Raw genomic sequence first — 19,030 nt, 5'->3', positions numbered from 1 at the left:
TCGCATGCTGAGCCCGCATCATTCCCCACACATGACGGCTGATTTTAATCAGCCGTCATGTGCCGTTAACAGTTAATCTGTTAAATCCAGCTGTCAATCTCTGACAATCGCATTTAACACGCTGATAGAGGCGCACGTCAGTTCACACTCCCATCAGCAGGCACGTGGCGTGATCGTGGGGCGCCGATGCGTTGCCTGTCAGTACAGTCCTCTTGTTATATTCTTTGCTATATACACAGCAGTGCGGCTGCACGGATAATCGCAGCTTCAAGTCCCCTGAAAGGACTATTAAATACAGTAAAAAATATAGTCTCTGAAAACTTTAAAGCAAAATCTTTTTTTTTTTCATAAATATTTCCACATTTTTTTTCACCACTTAACTAAAAAACTGTTTGGTATCTGCATGCTCATATTGCCAGTTAAGTTTTACCATATAGTGAACATGGTAAGTAAAACAAACCAAGAAACAAAACAAAAAACAATTGTGGAATTGCACTTTTTTGGCAGTTTGATTGCACTTGGAATTTTTTGCCCACTTGTCATTCAAAAGTACAACTCGGCCCGCAAAAAAGCAAGCCCTAATACAGCTTGACGGGGAAAAACAAATTATGACTTTTGTAAGAAGGGAGGGAAAAAACACAAGATGGCCCAAGAATTAAGGGGTTAAACATCTCATTTGCAAATAAATTAGCAATCAAATATTTGGCACCTAATGATTTAAATTTAATTACGTCCAAGTAGGTGGTGTTAGATATTTTTTTTTACCAGGGAAGTGTGGAGGTATTAACTCCACTTAATATTTCCAGAACTTTTGTACTGTGTAATAATTTAGGCTGCACACTCCAGCTGGTAGGACCTGTGGATTCTAATCATGTATTACTGATGACATCATCAGGTCCTTCTGCACCTGTGTTGTTGCTTACTTATGATTGGTCAGTGTCATACAGGAGGCAAAAGTACACGCCCCCATTGAAAATAACTAATAACACCCACTTCGATTCAACTAAAGTTAACTCATTGGGTGCAAAATATGATTGCTAATCTCACCACAACGGAGAGGTGAAATTGAGCCTCCCAGGTTAATGCTTACCACGGGAGATGGGATCCTTATAGATGATAGATCAGACCAGCAGCATGGTGGTTGTTCTGAATTGTGCGCACTCCATTGCTAGAAGCAGCGTTGCATGGAAGAGCACCAGGACACTGAAGCTGGTTACATTCAGCGATCTGCCCAGATTCAGAGCAGCACCTGCAAGCTCCATAGCAAAGACCTTCTAAGAAATATTCACCTTGCCTAGGAGATCGTCCACCTCTGTTGGACTGCAGTGATGGCTGGTAACCTAAGCAATGAGCAGTAAACAATAACATTAAAAATTCCTCCATTCTTGAGAACAGAGAGGAGTTTTAATGAGGTAAATTTCAAAGTTGCTTTTTTTTTTTTAACAAGCACCCTGCTATTTAACCCCCTTAACAATTAGATATTTTCTTCATAAAGGACCTTTAAATGTGCTCTGTACTTATAGTCTTTTTTTATATTATATTTGCTTTCAGACTGGAAGCCAGCAGATGAGTACTGCACAGTGTGGGATTCACCCGATTATCAGGCACTTGACCTCTGGTAAATATTATTTTTAAGTTTTCATGTTTGCAAGGATTTGTTTTTTGCTCTGCGTATTAGGTATAGTATATTAGTCCTCTCTTCTGCAGGTTTTCAGCACTTCCTCATCCTGCTATGAACTGAAATAGTTATCTCTGAGTAAAATCTGGAGATTGGCAAACTGTGAGGATCTGCCTAGTTAAGAGTGAATATCCAGCTGCTCACATAGTCCTAATACACGTGGCAGTAAGGCCAATTATATAAAAAGCCAGTTACCCTACTATATTTTGGAGTGAGGAGGATGCCAGAGTACTCAGAGAAAAGCCGTGTAGACACAGTGAAGATCTTGTACTTAGTCAGATTTGACCCCATTACTTCTACCCTGCAAAGCAATGGTACTAATCACTTAGCCACAGGGCTTCTACCCCAATAAAATATGGTGTGGAGCTTCACATGATCAAAATCAGAGCGGAGGTTCATTATTTTATTTGAGGTGTTTTTTTTTCTACCATTTATATTTAAGGAAATCTGTCACCAGGTAATTGCTACCCCATCTGAGAGCAGCATGAGGGACCGAGATTCCAGCAATGTCACTTACTGGGCTGCTTGTTCTTATTTTGATAAAATCCCTGTTTTCTCTACTGCAGATCTAGCAGTGCTCAGAATGCTGAGCCTTGTATGACCCCGTCCACACCACTGATTGGCAGTTTTCTATCCTTGTACAGTGTGCATAAAAAGCTGTCAATCGGTGGTGGGGCGAGGCTATACAGAACTGATGAATATGGAGGCCTACATGACAGCAGGTCTACTAGTTCTCTAGTGATAATCTGCTGATAAAATAGTGAATTTGTCATAACTGCAGCAAGCAGCCCCCAGTAAGTAATACAGTGCTGGAATCAGTCTGTGTCTACATCATGCTGCTCTTAGATTAGGTGGCAAAAACCTGGTGACCTATTCCCTTTAACCCCATAACGCTCAATGACTGACACTGCACGGCATGAGCGGGTGTAAGTTACGGCTCCTTGCTGTGCAGTGTCCGTTATAGCTTTGAACTGGCACAACGTGTAAACACGCTGTGCCAGTTCAGTGCCGACAGCTGTCTGTGACAGCTGAGCGGCACGAGAAGGGGTGCAGGGACCCATGCCGTCAGTCCCTGCACCCAGATCGCTGCGATCAGTCAGTCAATCTGACTGACCGATCACAGCATGATGAAGCAGGAGACGCTGAAATTTCAGCGTCTGCTGCTCTATCAGTGCCGGAGCTCAGCGCTGCCAGTGGCTGAGCTACGGCACTAAACAGCCAGGAGCGGTGTCAGCGCCGCCCCTGGCTGTTAACCCCCTGAATGCTGCGATCGCGCCTAATCACTTTTATACTGTACGAGGAACGGCGTGAAAGATAAATAAAATCAATTCTTCACCTGCTGCAGGTGCTCCCAAAGATCGCAGTAAGGCTCGGCGCACATCTATCTTGCGCTCTGCGCTGAGCGCTTACACCGGGGTTTCCGTGTAAATCTCTGAAATAAGTGATTCAGACGGAAACCCCCGGCGGAAGATTCCCTGTAATGAGACAGATGGAGGCACTGTGGACGCTGTCTGACTTATGATCTGGCGGTGTCCATCTTTTTAGGCGTAAATAAAAGCGCTGTCGGCCACAGTTTTGTGCACCTCTGAAAAGAAGGATAACGCTGAACAGAGGCCAGACGGAGTCCAGGGTAAATCTGCTGCCTCATCTCATTATAGTGAATAGATCCCTCAGGGGTTTCATCTGAATCACGTCATTCGGAGATTTATATGGAGACCCCAAAGTAAGTGCTCAGCGTAGAGCGCCAAATAAATGTGATCTAAATTGTTATGTAAAATGTTCCTAATAAAAGCTTCACATAAAAGCCCCCACTCAGGTCTGTCATGCGTTAATGGAAATATAGGGGGCTTCCACGTTACTGGTAGTACAAAGGCTCTGGAAAAGCTAAATGGCTCCTCGCCCCCCAAAAGAAATTCAGCAAATTCTGCTCTCCCAAATCCAAATCCCCCCGCCCTTCTGAGCACCGCAGTGTGTCTAAACCATATTTAGTGTCCACATGTTTGGCAGGGGTATTATTTCCAAAATGAGGTCACTTGAGGGGGGATTCGGGTCTTTCATTTAGGGGCTCTGTATATGGAGTCCGCAAACTATTCTAGGAAAATCTGCGCTCCAGGAGGCAAATAGCGCTCCGTCCCTCCCGAGTGTCGCCGTGTGGCCAAGCAGTACTGTACAGCCACATGTGAGGTATTGCCACATTCTGCAGAAATTATGGGACAAATTTTGGTGCTATTTTTATCCATTATCCCAGTGTGAAAATGTAAAATCTGGGGCTAAAACAAAATTTTTGCGGTAAAAATGTAATTATTTTTTCCTTACTGCCCAATGGAATAAAATTCTGTGACACACTCTTGGTGTCAGTATGATCACTGCACCCCTAGATGAGTTCATTGAGAGGTGTAGTTTGTAAAATGGGGTCATTTATGGGGGAATCTGCTGTTCTGGCACCTCAGGGGATCTCCTAGTGTGTCATGGCACCCTCAAACCATAACAGTAAAATCTGTACTCTAATATGGTGCTCTTTCCTTTCTGACATTTGCACTGTGCCTCAAAAGTAGTTGCCAATTACATGTAGGGTATTGGCGCACTCAGGAGAAATTGCACAACAAAATGAGGTCAATTTTCTCCTGTTACCCTTGTGAAAATAAAAAATTTGGGGATAAAAGAAAATTTTTGTGATTTATTTTTTATTTTCACGGCTCTACGTTATAAACTTCTGTGAAGCACCTGGGGGTTCAAAGTGCTCATCACACATCTAGATAAGTTCATTGAGGGGTCTAGTTTACAAAATGGGGTCACTTGTGGGGGGTTTCCACTGTTTAGGCACATCAGGGGCTCTCCAATTGCGACATGGCGTTCGCTGATTATTCCTGCAAATTTTGAATTCAAAAAGTCAAATGGCGCTCCTTCCCTTCCGAACCCTGCCATGCACCCAAACAGTAGTTTTCTGCCACATATTTAGTATCCGCATGCTCAGGAGAAATTGCACAATACATTTTGGGGTCCATTTTTATCTGTTACCCTTGTGAAAATAAAAAAAAATTTGGTTTAAATTTAATATTTAGTGAAAAAAAGTTAAATGTTAATTTTTTTCTTCCTCATTGCTTCAGTTCCTGTGAAGCACCTGAAGGGTTAATAAACTTCTTGAATGTGGTTTTGAGCACCTTGAGGGGTGCAGTTTTTAGAATGGTGTCACTTTTGTGTATTTTCTGTCATAAAGATCCCTCAAGTCACTTCAAATGTGATGTGGTCCCTAAAAAAATGTGGGAAATGTTATTTATTAACTCTTTTGTGTGACATATCGCTCTGATTTCAGGGCATGGAAATTCAAATTTTGAAAATTGCTAAATTTTCTAAATTTTCGCCAAATTTCCGTTTTTTTCACAAATAAGAGTTATCGAAGAAATTTTACCACTATCATGAAGTACAATATGTCACGAAAAAACAATCTCAGAATCAGGGGGATCCGTTGAAGCGTTCCAGAGCAATTACCTCATAAAGTGACAGTGGTCAGAATTGAAAAAATTGGCCCAGTCATTAACCTACAAAGTGACTCGGTCCTTAAGGGGTTAAACGCTTATAGTTTTACCTTACATGTTTATTCTCATATTGATATTCCTTGTTTTGACTTTGATTCAACAGAGGAGAGTTTGCGCTGGCAGCATAGTCTCTCCCTAGGGACATCTACCTGGAAAATTGACTACGAGTTAGGAACTGAACTTTATGAGAAGTACCAGAAGATGCAAGATAAAGAATCGTGCAGGTATGATTTCTAGGCTTCTGAACGTCGGATGGTTATTCTGTTACTAGTTCTGTGTATAAATATGAACTTGTCTTCTCTCTGCAGGAAAAAAAGTTTAGAGAATCCTAGCACTACACGACTGAAGAAGGATGTGGAGCAGCCTCTTGTCTTCCTGCCACAATTAAATGCTGTGCCTGGTCTTGTGGTCAATTTTACTGCAACTGCCATAAGCAACAGCTCGGTAATTTGTGATTACACTATACTGGGATGTATTTTTGAGAATCTTGGTTCTTGATCTGAATTACGAGTACTTCACTTTAGATAAGCATGAAACCAGAAACAGATGACCTATCGAGGATAAGAAAAAGGAATGAAATATAACAGCGTGATGCTGCTTATTAAACCCCGTAAAAGGGATTGTCCACAACTAGGACAAGCTCTTCTTAAATATTATTCCCCCTTGTAAAATAAAAATAGTCTACATTCCCCTCCCGTACCGGCACCATTCCATCAATTTCAGTGTCTTGTCTCCCATGGCTCTCAAGATGTTGGCAGCAGCGCTCACATGACAATCAGTGGTCACTAATGGGCTGCCGCTCTCCCTCTCCTTAGATGTCCAAGGTCTATCTGAAGGAATCGAGAGCACAGCAGCTAATTAGTGGCCTCTGGCTGTAGGAATTGAGAGCACAGCAGCTCATTAGTGGCTGCTTATTAGCTTTAGGAATCGAGAGCACAGCAGCTCATTAATGGCCGCTTATTGGCTGTAGGAATCGAGAGCACAGCTGCTCATTAGTGGCCACTGATGAGCTGCTTGCTCTCGATTCCTACAGCCAATTAGTGGCCGCTGATTGGCTGTAGGAATCTAGAGCACAACAGCTCATTAGTGGCCGCTGATTGGCTGTAGGAATCGAGAGCACAGCAGCTCATTAATGGCCGCTTATTGGCTGTAGGAATTGAGAGCACAGTTGCTCATTAATGGCCCCTTATTGGCTGTAGGAATCGAGAGCACAGCAGCTCATTTGTGGCTGCCGGTTGGCTGTAGGACTCAGGTGGCATCATGATGTCAAGTGAGCCTTGGGAAACTCACCACTAACATTGCTGAAACCACGCCACTATGGGAGGGGAGTATATGGTATTTTTATTCTACAAGGAAGAGTATGCTTTTTAAGAAGGGGTTAAAGCTGTGGATAGTCATTAACTGTTGTAACCATTAATTCACTGACCTTCAGCACTGTGCAAGATAATTTAGAAGATTAGATGGACATTCAAAATGGGCAAAACTGAATCGAATAGTTGTGCATGTACAGTACAGACCAAAAGTTTGGACACACCTCATTTAAAGATTTTTCTGTATTTTCATGACTATGAAAATTGTACATTCACACTCAAGGCATCAAAACTATGAATTAACACATGTGGAATTATATACTTAACAAAAAAGTGTGAAACAACTGAAAATATGTCTTATATTCTAGGTTCTTCAAAGTAGCCACCTTTTGCTTTGATGACTGCTTTGCACACTCTTGGCATTCTCTTGATGAGCTTCAAGAGGTAGTCACCGGAAATGGTTTTCACTTCACAGGTGTGCCCTGTCAGGTGGGATTTCTTGCCTTATAAATGGGGTTGGGACCATCAGTTGTGTTGTGCAGAAGTCAGGTGGATACACAGCTGATAGTCCTACTGAATAGACTGTTAGAATTTGTATTATGGCAAGAAAAAAGCAGCGAAGTAAAGAAAAACGAGTGGCCATCATTACTTTAAGAAATGAAGGTCAGTCAGTCCGAAAAATTGGGCAAACTTTGAAAGTGTCCACAAGTGCAGTTGCAAAAACCATCAAGCGCTACAAAGAAACTGGCTCACATGAGGACCGCCCCAGGAAAGGAAGACCAAGAGTCACCTCTGCTTCTGAGGATAAGTTTATCCGAGTCACCAGCCTCAGAAATCGCAGTTTAACAGCAGCTCAGATTAGAGACCAGGTTAATGCCACACAGAGTTCTAGCAGCAGACACATCTCTACAACAACTGTTAAGAGGAGACTTTGTGCAGCAGGCCTTCATGGTAAAATAGCTGCTAGGAAACCACTGCTAAGGACAGGCAACAAGCAGAAGAGACTTGTTTGGGCTCAAGAAACAAGGAATGGACATTAGACCAGTGGAAATCTGTGCTTTGGTCTGATGAGTCCAAATTTGAGATCTTTGGTTCCAACTACCGTGTCTTTGTGCGACGCAGAAAAGGTGAACGGATGGACTCTACATGCCTGGTTCCCACCGTGAAGCATGGAGGAGGAGGTGTGATGGTGTGGGGGTGCTTTGCTGGTGACACTGTTGGGGATTTATTCAAAATTGAAGGCATACTGAACCAGCATGGCTACCACAGCATCTTGCAGCGGCATGCTATTCCATCCGGTTTGCGTTTAGTTGGAGCATCATTTATTTTTCAACAGGACAATGACCCCAAACACACCTCCAGGCTGTGTAAGGGCTATTTGACCAAGAGGGAGAGTCATGATGGGGTGCTACGCCAGATGACCTGGCCTCCACAGTCACCAGACCTGAACCCAATCGAGATGGTTTGGGGTGAGCTGGACCGCAGAGTGAAGGCAAAAGGGCCAACAAGTGCTAAGCATCTCTGGGAACTCCTTCAAGATTGTTGGAAGACCATTTCCGGTGACTACCTCTTGCAGCTCATCAAGAGAATGCCAAGAGTGTGCAAAGCAGTCATCAAAGCAAAAGGTGGCTACATTGAAGAACCTAGAATAAGACATATTTTCAGCTGTTTCACACTTTTTTTGTTAAGTATATAATTCCACATGTGTTAATTCATAGTTTTGATGCCTTCAGTGTGAATGTACAATTTTCATAGTCATGAAAATACAGAAAAAACTTTAAACGAGAAGGTGTGTCCAAACTTTTGGTCTGTACTGTACTTAATATAGTCATTAAGCAGAACTGCTTTATCGATCTTGTAGTTATTTACTCATATTTATGTTTAGGTGAAAACAATTTTACTGAAGAATCCATCTCCCTTTCCAGTTTGGGTTCAACTGCTACCTCTCTCTCATTATCCCAATCCACAAGCTGCTCTGAGCCTTCTGAGCAAATGGTATGAAAGTGAGCTGTCGTAAATTAAATGCAGGTTAAATCTGCCCACTGCTTCGTTTTCATTATATTGCAAAGTTGTCATGTTTATTATATTTTTCCATTTCGCTAGGTATGGTGTACACGATCAGATCATTGACATTACTACCACAGAGTTTAGACTCCAGAAGGAATGTTACCAAGAGGTAAATTATCATTCATAGCAGCTTAATGGTTAAAAATAAATTTGAGCCAAAACCTCCCCAGTTCAGTAGTATAATAGGTGACAAGAAATGTTAGTGCTATTTAATTTCCAGTGATTTCATTAAAGGAGTTGTCAACTACTAGGACAACCCCTTCTTGAACTAAATGTTCGGTCCCGATAAAATAAAAAACCTATACTACCCTCCTGTGCTGGCGCTGTTCCAGCGGTGTCGGCACTCGCGGTCTCGGGGCTCCCGTGTGGTAGTTGAGACACGTGAGCCTGGCGCTCAATCAGCGCTGGCGTCACAGTCTCCGGCTTCAGACAAATCGAACATCAAGAGGAAGTCCGAGCTGCGGCTCTCGGACTTCCTCTTCATGTTCATTTCAACAGGAGGCGGGGACAGGGACGCCAGCGCTGATTGGGCACCGGGCTCAGGAACGGCGCCAGCCCGGGAGGTGAGTATAGGCTTTTTTATTTTATCGGGACCGAACATTTAGTTCAAGAAGAGGTTGTCCTAGTAGTGGATAACCCCTAAGTATTTTTGATTGTTGTGGGTTCGGATCTTGATACCTAGAAAGTACTGCTGACCATTCATTGCAACAATAAAATGTGCTATTATATTCAAGTCCTTAAATGTTGATATATGACTAGGCTGGGTCCACCAGAGTGTGCCATTTTTAGTTGGCCTTTTTTAACGAGGTGTGGTGCAAAGGAGATTTACTCCAACCCCTTATGTCCATTTGCCCTGATATAGCTTATGTACAGGGAATGCAATTAATGATTTTTTTTTTATACTTTTTTTGAACAGTTTGATAGAGTTGATTATATTATATATATTTTTTTCTTAACTTTCATCTTAAGGAAGGAGATGACTGCAGTCATGAAGTGGTTGAATTTCAGTTACAGCCCTGGGAAAGTCAGCAAGTTGGTATAGTCTTCACACCTGTAGACTACAGGAGAGTAACCTCTCTTATAGTTATCAGGTATGTATTTTTTTTTTTTTTTTATAAAATTGTGTTCTTTGTTAGCAGTTGTGACTGTCTGAATTTTACTTATAAGTCTCCGTATCGGGGTGGGGGGGTCTGAAAATGAAGGAAGAGTGCAGCCTAATGTAAGGCCTGAGTTTATACAAGGTGCTGCGGTCTTCATAACAGCAAAGCTTCTATCCTGTACTTATTTTATCTGTGTCTTCCTCCTTATCTGCAGCCTGTTTTTTCTGCTCTCCCTTAGATTGTACATATGTTCTCTGCTCTCCACACTGTGGAGACATTTGTAAAACTCATTGCTGTGATCTCTGATATTAACATACAGAGGTGTGAAAAAGTATTTGCCCCTTTCCTGATTTCTTATTCTTTTACATATTTGTCACACAAATGTTTCAGATCACAAAACAAATTTAAATATTAGACAAAGATAACAAAAGTAAACACAAAATGCAGTTTTGAAATAAAGGTCTTTATTATTAAGGGAAAAAAAGAAATCCAAACCTACAGGGCCCTGTGTGAAAGTGATTGCCCCCTAAACCTAATAACTGGTTGGGCCACCCTTAGCAGCAACAACTGAAATCAAGCATTTGTGATAACTGGCAATGAGTATTTTACAACACTCTGGAGGAATTTTGTCCCACTCATCTTTGCAGAATTGTTGTAATTCAGCCACATTGGAGGCTTTCCGAGCATGAACCGTCTTTTTAAGGTCATGCCACAGCATCTCAATCGGATTAAGGTCAGGACTTTGACTAGGCCACTCCAAAGTCTTAATTTTGTTTTTCTTAAGCCATTCAAAGGTGGACTAGCTGGTGTATTTTTGGATTATAGTCCTGTTGCATAACCCAAGTGCGCTTCAGTTTGAGGTCACAAACAGATGGCCAGACATTCTCCTTCAGGATTTTTTGGTAGACCGCAGAATTCATGCTTCCATTTACCACGTCAAGTCTTCCAGGTCCTGAAGCCGCAAAACAGCCCCAGACCATCACACTAACACCACCATATTTTACTGTTGGTATGATGTTCCTTTTCTGAAATGCTGTGTTACTTCTACACCAGAAGTACTGGGACATACACCTTACAAAAAGTTAAACTTTTGTCTTGTCCGTCCGCAGGGTATTCTCCCTAAAGTTTTGGTGATCACCAAGATGTTGTCTGGCAAAACTGAGATGAGCCTTCTTGTTCTTTTTGCTCAGCAGTGGTTTTGGTCTTGGAACTCTGCCATGCATGCCATTTTTACCCAGTCTCTTTCTTATGGTGGAGTCATGAACACTGAGCTTAAAGGGAACCTGTCATGTCCTATGTAGTATCTAAACTGTCCCTATTGCATTTCTCATTAAAATCGGCGCTAATATAATGTGTAAAAAACACTTTATATGTTTGTCATATCTGCTCGTTTAGTCATAGGGGTGTGATTCATCGCATTTAGTCAGGGTTGGCGCCGCCCACGCATTTTAATTCTGCTCCTGGCTTGCGCTGAGGTAAGTATGCGGCACTTGCGCTGTATGTCATGCCAGCCGCGCATGTATCTCTGGGAGCCGCGCCTTGCGCTGTGACAAGCGGCTCCCCGCACTTGCGCAGTGAGGCTGTGTAGTTCTCAGCTTCACTCTGTGCGGCTGGAGCTGAGGCAAGTGAGGCTGTGTAGTTCTCAGCTTCACTCTGTGCGGCTGGAGCTGAGGCAAGTGAGGCCTGCAGTTCTTTGGATGTTGTTGTGGGGTCTTTTGTGACCTCTTGAATGAGTCGTTGCTGCTCTCTTGGGGTAATTTTGGTCGGCCGGCCACTCTTGGGAAGGTTCACCACTGTTCCATGTTTTTGCCATTCCTGTGTAAATTGCTCTCACTGTGGTTCGCTGGAGTCCCAAACCTTTAGAAATGGCTTTATAACCTTTTCCATACTGATAGATCTCAATGTTCCAGAATTTCTTTGTATTGCAGCATGATGTCTTACTTTTGAGGATCTTTTGATCTACTTCACTTTGTCAGGCAGGTTCTATTTAAGTGATTTCTTGATTGAGAGCAGGTGTGGCAGTAATCAGGCCTGTGTGTGGCTATGGAAAATGAACTCTGCTTCCCAAAGAAATCACTTTTTCACACAGGGCCCTATGGATTTCTTTTTCCCCTAATAAAGACCTTTATATAAAAACTGCATCTTTTTTTTACTTGTGTTATCTTTGTCTAATATTTAAATTTGTTTTGTGATCTGAAACATTGAAGTGTGACAAACATGCAAAAGAATAAGAAATCAGGAAGAAGCAAACACTTTTTCACACCACTGCAAGGGAGGGAGCGCCATGAAGAGCCTTAAGAAGCAAGCAGAAGTGCTGATCTGTATCAGTTTTGAAAAAGTATTTAAAGGACTTATTGACACTGTACAGCAGCAAAATGGTAGAAAATGTTTTATTAAAGACTATTTAGAGAAGTTGCTTAATTTTGCATGTAGGAAGCAAATGGATATTAAAAATAAAATGTGTGAAGATGTATATAGCTTTTAAACATCAAACTGTAGTATTACATTTACAGTACAAGGAAGAATTTCACAGGGCTTGTGTCCTCGGGGATTGGAATATTTTCTTGCTCTTGTAATCTACTGAAAATGAAGTACCTGGAAAAAGAGATTTCAATTTATTGCGTGACGTTGCTTTATTACAATTTGATTATTTTCAGAAATAACCTGACTGTTCTGGACATGGTCACTGTTGAGGGTGTTGGCGCAAGAGAAATGCTGCGCGTTGGAGGGAGACTGCCCGGAATAGGAGGGTCCCTAAGATTCAAAGTCCCAGAGTCCACCCTGATGGACTGCAGACAGCGTGAGTTTTCCCCCAAAATATTTCCTATGTTATGTTATGTCTGTAGCTTAATTTGGGCAAAAATGTATTGCAGATTTCTATTGAAAAGAGGCAAAGCATGAAAATGTCTGCAGTGTCTGAGACCTGTTTTTGCACTGTCCTTTTTACTCCTATTCATTTTCTTTGCCATCAATCCTCCAGTCGAAAAGATGAAAAGAATGGAAAAAATAATCATACTTTGTATCGTCATGTCCAAAAAAATCCTGTCAATCAAAATATAAAATTATTTAAACCATACGCAAAACACCACAATTGCCATTTTTCAGTTTTCGCACTTTCAGGATGAAAATGATTCAGAGGCCAAATATGTCTCCTGATCTGAATCTAAGCAAACACCTATGGGGCATTCTGAAGAGACAAGTTGAGCATCACTCTCCATCCAGCATTCAGGCTCTAAACGAGGTCGTTATTGAATAAAGAAAAAAGACTATGTCACCAATTTGTTCGTTCCATGCATAATGTTTGACTTTAACGCAAATGCAATGATTTTCTTTTCTTCTGATTGCATTCATATTAAACTGGTGTCCACTGGGATAGTTGAGTGCAATTGTGCAAAAAATATTGCCACATTTCAAGCAGTCTCAAATGACGAATTAGCAAAAATCGTCTGGATACTGAAAATTATGCCCACATTGTCGAGCAAACCTAAAAAATGACAGGAAAAAACTAGCATAAAAACTGTTTAGTAAATATGTTTTCTGTGGATTTGCATTATGTCATGCTATTTAGACCTGTCATGTGGTTTGTACATGATTAGTAAATCACTGCCCTTCCATTTTAATTTTACAGAGCTCAAGGAAAGCAAGCAAGTTCTGTCCGTCACAAAAATCTTTAAAGTTGAGAACATTGGTTCTTTACCCATAACAATTGTGTCCATGAAAATAAATGGATACAGCTGCCAAGGTTTTGGGTTTGAAGTCCTGGACTGTTATACATTTTTTCTAAGCCAGAACACTTCAAAAGAAATGAGTATTGTGTAAGTCTTCATTACTACCTACATTTCCTGTGTCACCTTTTTATCACCTGTACTTCTACATCTAAAAGTACTGTGTATATACAGTATATATAATATATTTTGCAGTGTTTTTGCAAGGCTTGACAGTCACGTCACTGTTTGAAACTGTGCACACGGTCCTTACATCTCTGGGTGCTGATCCCCTTGCAGACCATCAACACTTAACATACATACCCTTCGAAAGGGTAGACAGCACTTCTACTTGTATTAAAAAGGCTTTTACCTATGGTGAATATCTTTTTATGCCTTTTAGTAGAATTCTAATAAAGATTTGATATTTGATTTCAAGTGGATGTGGTTTGTACCCTTTCAGAGTTTAATACATAAAAGTATATATACATGCAGTAAATACATACCTACAGTATATACTCGAATATAAGCCGACTTTTTCATCACATTTTTTAGGCTGAAAAAGCCCCCCTTTGCTTATACTTGATTATATACTTACATTCCGACTGTGGAGGGTGGTGAGGGGGGTTGTGGCGGAGGAATGGGGCACAGGCAGTAGACGGCTGCTGCAGATACCACGTGTGCCCGCTGCTAAAGATAATTAATATTCACTCTTCTCCACGCCCATGGGAGTGGAGAATAAGGAATATTCATTTTCTTTAATGGCGCACACTGTCAGTCGCAGCTGCCGGCTTCCTGCTGCGATTCAGCAATCCTCTGTGCCCGCTATTAGAAAGTATGAATATTCATTCTCTTTAGTGGCACACAGGATTGCTGAGCCGCAGCAGGAAGCTGGTGGCTGTGGCTACAGTGTGCGCTATTAAATAAAATGAATATTCACTCTTCACCATGCCCATAGTCCCGGCGTGGAGAGGAGTGAATATCCCCGCAGCTGACCTCAGCGTCTGAGGGCGCATGGAATTGACTTTATGCGCTGTTCAGATGCTGAGAGCAGCTGCTGGCAGAACAGAACGCAGCACTGGAGCAGAGGGAAGGAAGGTGAGTAGAAGTGCTTTTTTATTTTTTTTCATGTATGCAGTGATGGGGGCCATGCATTCCAGGATTGGGGGATGAGGGGGCCATGCATACTAGGATTGGGGGATGAGGGGGCCATGCATACTAGGATTGGGGGATGAGGGGGCCATGCATACTAGGATTGGGGGATGAGGGGGCCATGCATACTAGGATTGGGGGATGAGGGGGCCACGCATGCTAGGATTGGGGGATGAGGGGGCCACGCATGCTAGGATTGGGGGATGAGGGGGCCACGCATACTAGGATTGGGGGATGAGGGGGCCACGCATACCAGGATTGGGGGATGAGGGGGCCACGCATACCAGTATTGGGAAATTTACCAGTAGCTGCTGCATTTCTCATCCTAGGCTTATACTCGAGTCAGTAAGTTTTCCCAGTTTTTTTGTGGTAAAATTAGGTGCCTCGGCTTATATTCGGGTCGGCTTATATATATCGAGTATATACGGTATATGCTTTTTACCAAAAAAGGAGGTATTCAGCCAGGCATAATTTTAAAAACCTTTCAGAGATGACCAGAATTGAAAAAAAGTGAAGCCATACTTACGTTTACTTATCTCCTCCTGCTTTTCGCTCTGGTTCCCTCACCGATCTCACTGGCTGTAGTTGGCCACATGTCCATGTTGGGGACATCATTGCTTAGATAGGGAGTGGAGACCAGCTGGGGCTCCAGAAACATCGGAACCATAACGGTGGGGATCAGTAAAGTGGGTATTTCTTTTTCCAGCTTTTTTTCTGCATTTGTTTCCTGCAGAATAAGTTGGCCATCTTTTGAGTGGATGCCTATAACAAGCTCCTTTAGTAAGATGGTGCACTAAACATTTGATTGGAAATGAGCTCATTTGTGTTAGCTGTTGCTTCTTATAATTACCAGGGTGATTTATGATTTTTTTTTTATATATATTTTGACAGCTTTATCCCAGACTTCACATCCTCCTGGGTAATACGTGAGCTAACACTCGTAAGTGCTTCCAAACTGGAGTTTCGATTTACCCTCAATGTGACTCTGCCTCATCACTTGTTACCTCTGTGTGCCGATGGAGTCCCAGGACCCAGCTGGGAAGAGTCTTTTTGGAAACTTACTGTACTCTTCGTCAGGTAGATGCTCTTTTTGTTCTCATTCTAGTGAGATATGAATAGGAATTTCTTGTGTTGTACCGGAAGCATCGATCTATATACCCTTGTGATACTGGTCTGCCGTCATTTAAAGCCAAATATTACCCTTATTTTCTCCTTCATACCCACTGCTCAACACTGACATTGCTTCATTAACGTGCTCTTTGAGTATCTAGTAAATGGTCATCTTTTCTTTTTTTTTTTTTAGTCTATCACTCTTTGGTGTCGTTCTGATTGCCATCCAGCAAGCTCAGTATATTTTCACAGATTTTTTAAAGTTAAGACATAGAAACTGCTCCAGCCCATCCTCTCAGCATATCTCTGACCCAGTGGATACCCTCACCTCCGAATCCTACAGGTAAGCCTGTGAACACTTGTATTCTTCCATAAAACTAGGAAATCAGTTTGTAAAATCCCCATTTGATATCTAGTGCCTAGGTCAGGGGCGGCTTGTACATTTCTCCTCGCTAAAATGTAAGATTACAGGCTCTGCTGAAATATGATAACTTTATAGCTCGAAATTTCCTAGAAGTGGCTGGTGATCTTGTCAGGGGGTGTCAAATCTTTAAAGCCATATTACAAATAAGCAGATTTTCCTTTGTTGGGTCAGTTTGCGGAAAATCTGCTGCGTATCAGATTGGCAGCCGTCTCGAGAGATTTCAAGACGTTGCCACATAATTGGGGTAAAATCGATGTTTTCTGCAGATTTCAGAAGTCATTGTATGCTGTGGATGTCAGCACGGATGCAAAGCAAAGGGTGAAATGTGTGCAAAATGTGCACCTTTTCTGCAACTAATCAAGTATTTTTATAAATGTGAGAATTATTTTTCACCAGTCGGTGATTCATTGAGCATACTCTAACATTTAGAGCTTGCACCAAGTTTTCTGTTTGCTGCGTGACCCAGAATAATTTGCAGTCTATTACATATAGTGTATAATCTCCGGGTGTCTCTTGTAATGCATTTGTTACCTTGCAGGAGCAGCTGTAAAAGTTTTACAGACTCTTCCAGTCCACCAGATAAAGGTAAAGGGAAGGGTTACTTGGCTGTGGCTGCTCCGCCAGTCCGAAGCCAGAATGCATCCAAGAAGGTAGCAGCCATATACAGCCAGTCCCAGAAGAAGCACAAGTGCTCTGTGTATTACAGCATAAAGCAGAAGCCAAGTATTGCGTCCAGCAACGCACCAGCCTGTGATACCAGCCATCAGCTGCTTGGTGACATGCAGCCGCCCTCTCCAGACGACTCTATCTGTAGTGAGACTCTAGCAGAGAGGTGGACGGACTTTAATTCTGTAGACCACATCGATACGGGTAACCAAAAGCACTTAACCAACCCAGATGATGTTCTGGGTACAAAAGAATCTGCACTGCAATCTGCACTTCTCTCACAAAGGACTATAAATGAAAGCACTTTGAAGGAGGAGCCGATAATTTGTATGTTTCCTATGGAAACGGACTTCAAAACGTCCTCAGATACATTGTCTGAGTCCAAGCAGCAGAACTGTTGTGGTGTATCCGGATCCGGTAAAATACCAGAAGGTGGCACGTCCAGTAATCTGCTGCAGCAGCAGGCTGAATTCCAACCTGTTCTCAGAAAGGTGGAGGGTAAATAGAATTTTTATTCCATGTTCTGCTTTGATATTTTTAGTTACCAAATATCTTGTCATGGGGCACTGTGCAATGTATAGGATCTGTCTGACATGGGGCACAGGTCTTATAGTTGTCCAAATCCGCTATTTTTGTCTGAATAGAGGGAATGGCCATGATTTATCTCTCACCATTGAACAATCATGCATGCTCAATCATACATTAATGGGGGAGTTGAACAATCGCTTCTATGATAACATTTTGTGTGTCCATCTATGGTCTCCTGCACTAGAGGCAGAGCTCCCCTGTAGTCTGTAGCTTATATACAGGATTCTTATTTCCAAATTCATTGTGAATACAGTAATTGCGTGCACTAGCTGCAGGAGGATATTTAACCGCATGGTAATGTGGTCTGGCAACTTGTGGCCATGACTGGCAGAGTAATCCGTGCAGCCTTCACTAGAACTGCTAACTGAAGGCAGGGCTGTATTATTCATATCATTGGCCGCCTTATAAGTAAATGTGCAGTGAGCGCCACCTAGTGGCTGCTGCAGTGAGAAATTGTATGACTTTACAAAAGGAAAAACGGCTCCAAGACTAATGAGAATATACAGGGTGGTCCAAAAGTAGGTGGACAGAAAGTGTAATAAGGTTATGAAGGGGGAGATTTATCAAACAAAATCCAGTAATTTTAGATAACATTATGTGGAGTGATGAAGCTTCTTTCAAATTATCTGGCCATATTAACAGACATAATTGTATTTACTGGTATAATGAGAACATGCATTTAACATTAGAGCAACAACTAAATGAGCCTGGTGTCAATGTTTGGGGTGGTATTTTAAGTTTTGGTGTTTTAGGACCAATATTTTTTGATGGAACAGTCACAGGAGATAAGTATCTCGAAATTCTAATGAAACAAGTTGTTTCCCAGTTACAGCAACAGCCTAATTCACATGACCTTTATTTCCAACAAGATGGGGCCCCTCCACATTATTCAAGAGTAGTCCGCGAGTATCTTGATGAAACATTTCCTAATAAATGGATTGGCCGAAGAGGCCCACTTGATTGGCCGGCACGTTCACCAGACTTGACCCCAATGGATTTTTTCTTTTGGGGAGTACTCAAGGACAAAGCTTATAGTCAAAAACCAAAAAGTGTCAGTGATTTGAAAAATGACATATAAGAGATGCATTTCAAGAAATTAATACCCAAAGAGACTTGTGCAAAAAAAGTTTGTCAAAGCGTAAGAGGCGACTTCAAAGCTGTGCAAATTGTAATGGAAAAGTTTGAGCGCCTGCGTTGATAAAAATTTAAGGGCTTTTGTATTATTGTTCAGAATAAAATGTAATTGTCAATGTTATGCTTGTGTTAGTAAATATAATTTTACATATAAATCAAAATAAATGTTATTATTTTCTGGCCACCTACTTTTGGACCACCCTGTATTATGAAATTGATTAGAAAACATTTTTGGCTCTAATTGGTGAAAAAAAATCAGTAGAAACTGTATTTTGGCTGCCTAATATCTCTGGGAGAGAACAAAAAGACTGGGTAGTGGAGACGAAACTGCCTATATTTTATGTCCCCCATTAGCCAGTGTCGTGAGGCCCCCATAAATATTAGATGGCAAGCTAGTCTTACTGAAGTTGATAAGTTTGGATGTTGTACATCTGATGTGTATAGCCAGCTTTAGAGTTAGCCGTGATGACAGGTGACTACAATAAGCCCCGCCACAATCCGTGTCTAGGAATCGAGTATAGGGAGCTGTTTGGTGGGTGGTCTGCGCACTAGAGAGTTGGT

The 19,030-nt window shown here is 41.9% G+C and overlaps 1 protein-coding gene across 2 annotated transcripts in view; it reads left to right on the top strand.

Annotated features, from left to right (window-relative positions):
* TMEM131L (transmembrane 131 like) overlaps positions 1 to 19,030 on the top strand; it is a 132,901-nt gene that overhangs the window by 94,934 nt on the left and 18,937 nt on the right. For both annotated transcript variants that reach the window (XM_073645239.1, XM_073645242.1), the window contains 11 exons: positions 1,552 to 1,618; positions 5,318 to 5,438; positions 5,523 to 5,658; positions 8,410 to 8,519; positions 8,628 to 8,700; positions 9,561 to 9,682; positions 12,349 to 12,491; positions 13,320 to 13,506; positions 15,439 to 15,624; positions 15,851 to 16,000; positions 16,620 to 17,245. In XM_073645239.1, coding sequence (XP_073501340.1) covers positions 1,552 to 1,618; positions 5,318 to 5,438; positions 5,523 to 5,658; positions 8,410 to 8,519; positions 8,628 to 8,700; positions 9,561 to 9,682; positions 12,349 to 12,491; positions 13,320 to 13,506; positions 15,439 to 15,624; positions 15,851 to 16,000; positions 16,620 to 17,245 — 1,921 coding nt within the window. The remainder of the gene's footprint in view (positions 1 to 1,551; positions 1,619 to 5,317; positions 5,439 to 5,522; positions 5,659 to 8,409; positions 8,520 to 8,627; positions 8,701 to 9,560; positions 9,683 to 12,348; positions 12,492 to 13,319; positions 13,507 to 15,438; positions 15,625 to 15,850; positions 16,001 to 16,619; positions 17,246 to 19,030) is intronic.

The sequence above is a fragment of the Phyllobates terribilis genome, unplaced genomic scaffold (genome assembly GCF_046119375.1).
Source record: "Phyllobates terribilis strain yellow unplaced genomic scaffold, ASM4611937v1 Scaffold_1__5_contigs__length_1240528914, whole genome shotgun sequence".
Taxonomy (NCBI): Eukaryota; Metazoa; Chordata; class Amphibia; order Anura; family Dendrobatidae; genus Phyllobates; species Phyllobates terribilis.
The sequence above is the reverse complement of the archived record's forward strand: the minus strand, read 5'-3'. Positions and strand labels throughout refer to the sequence as shown.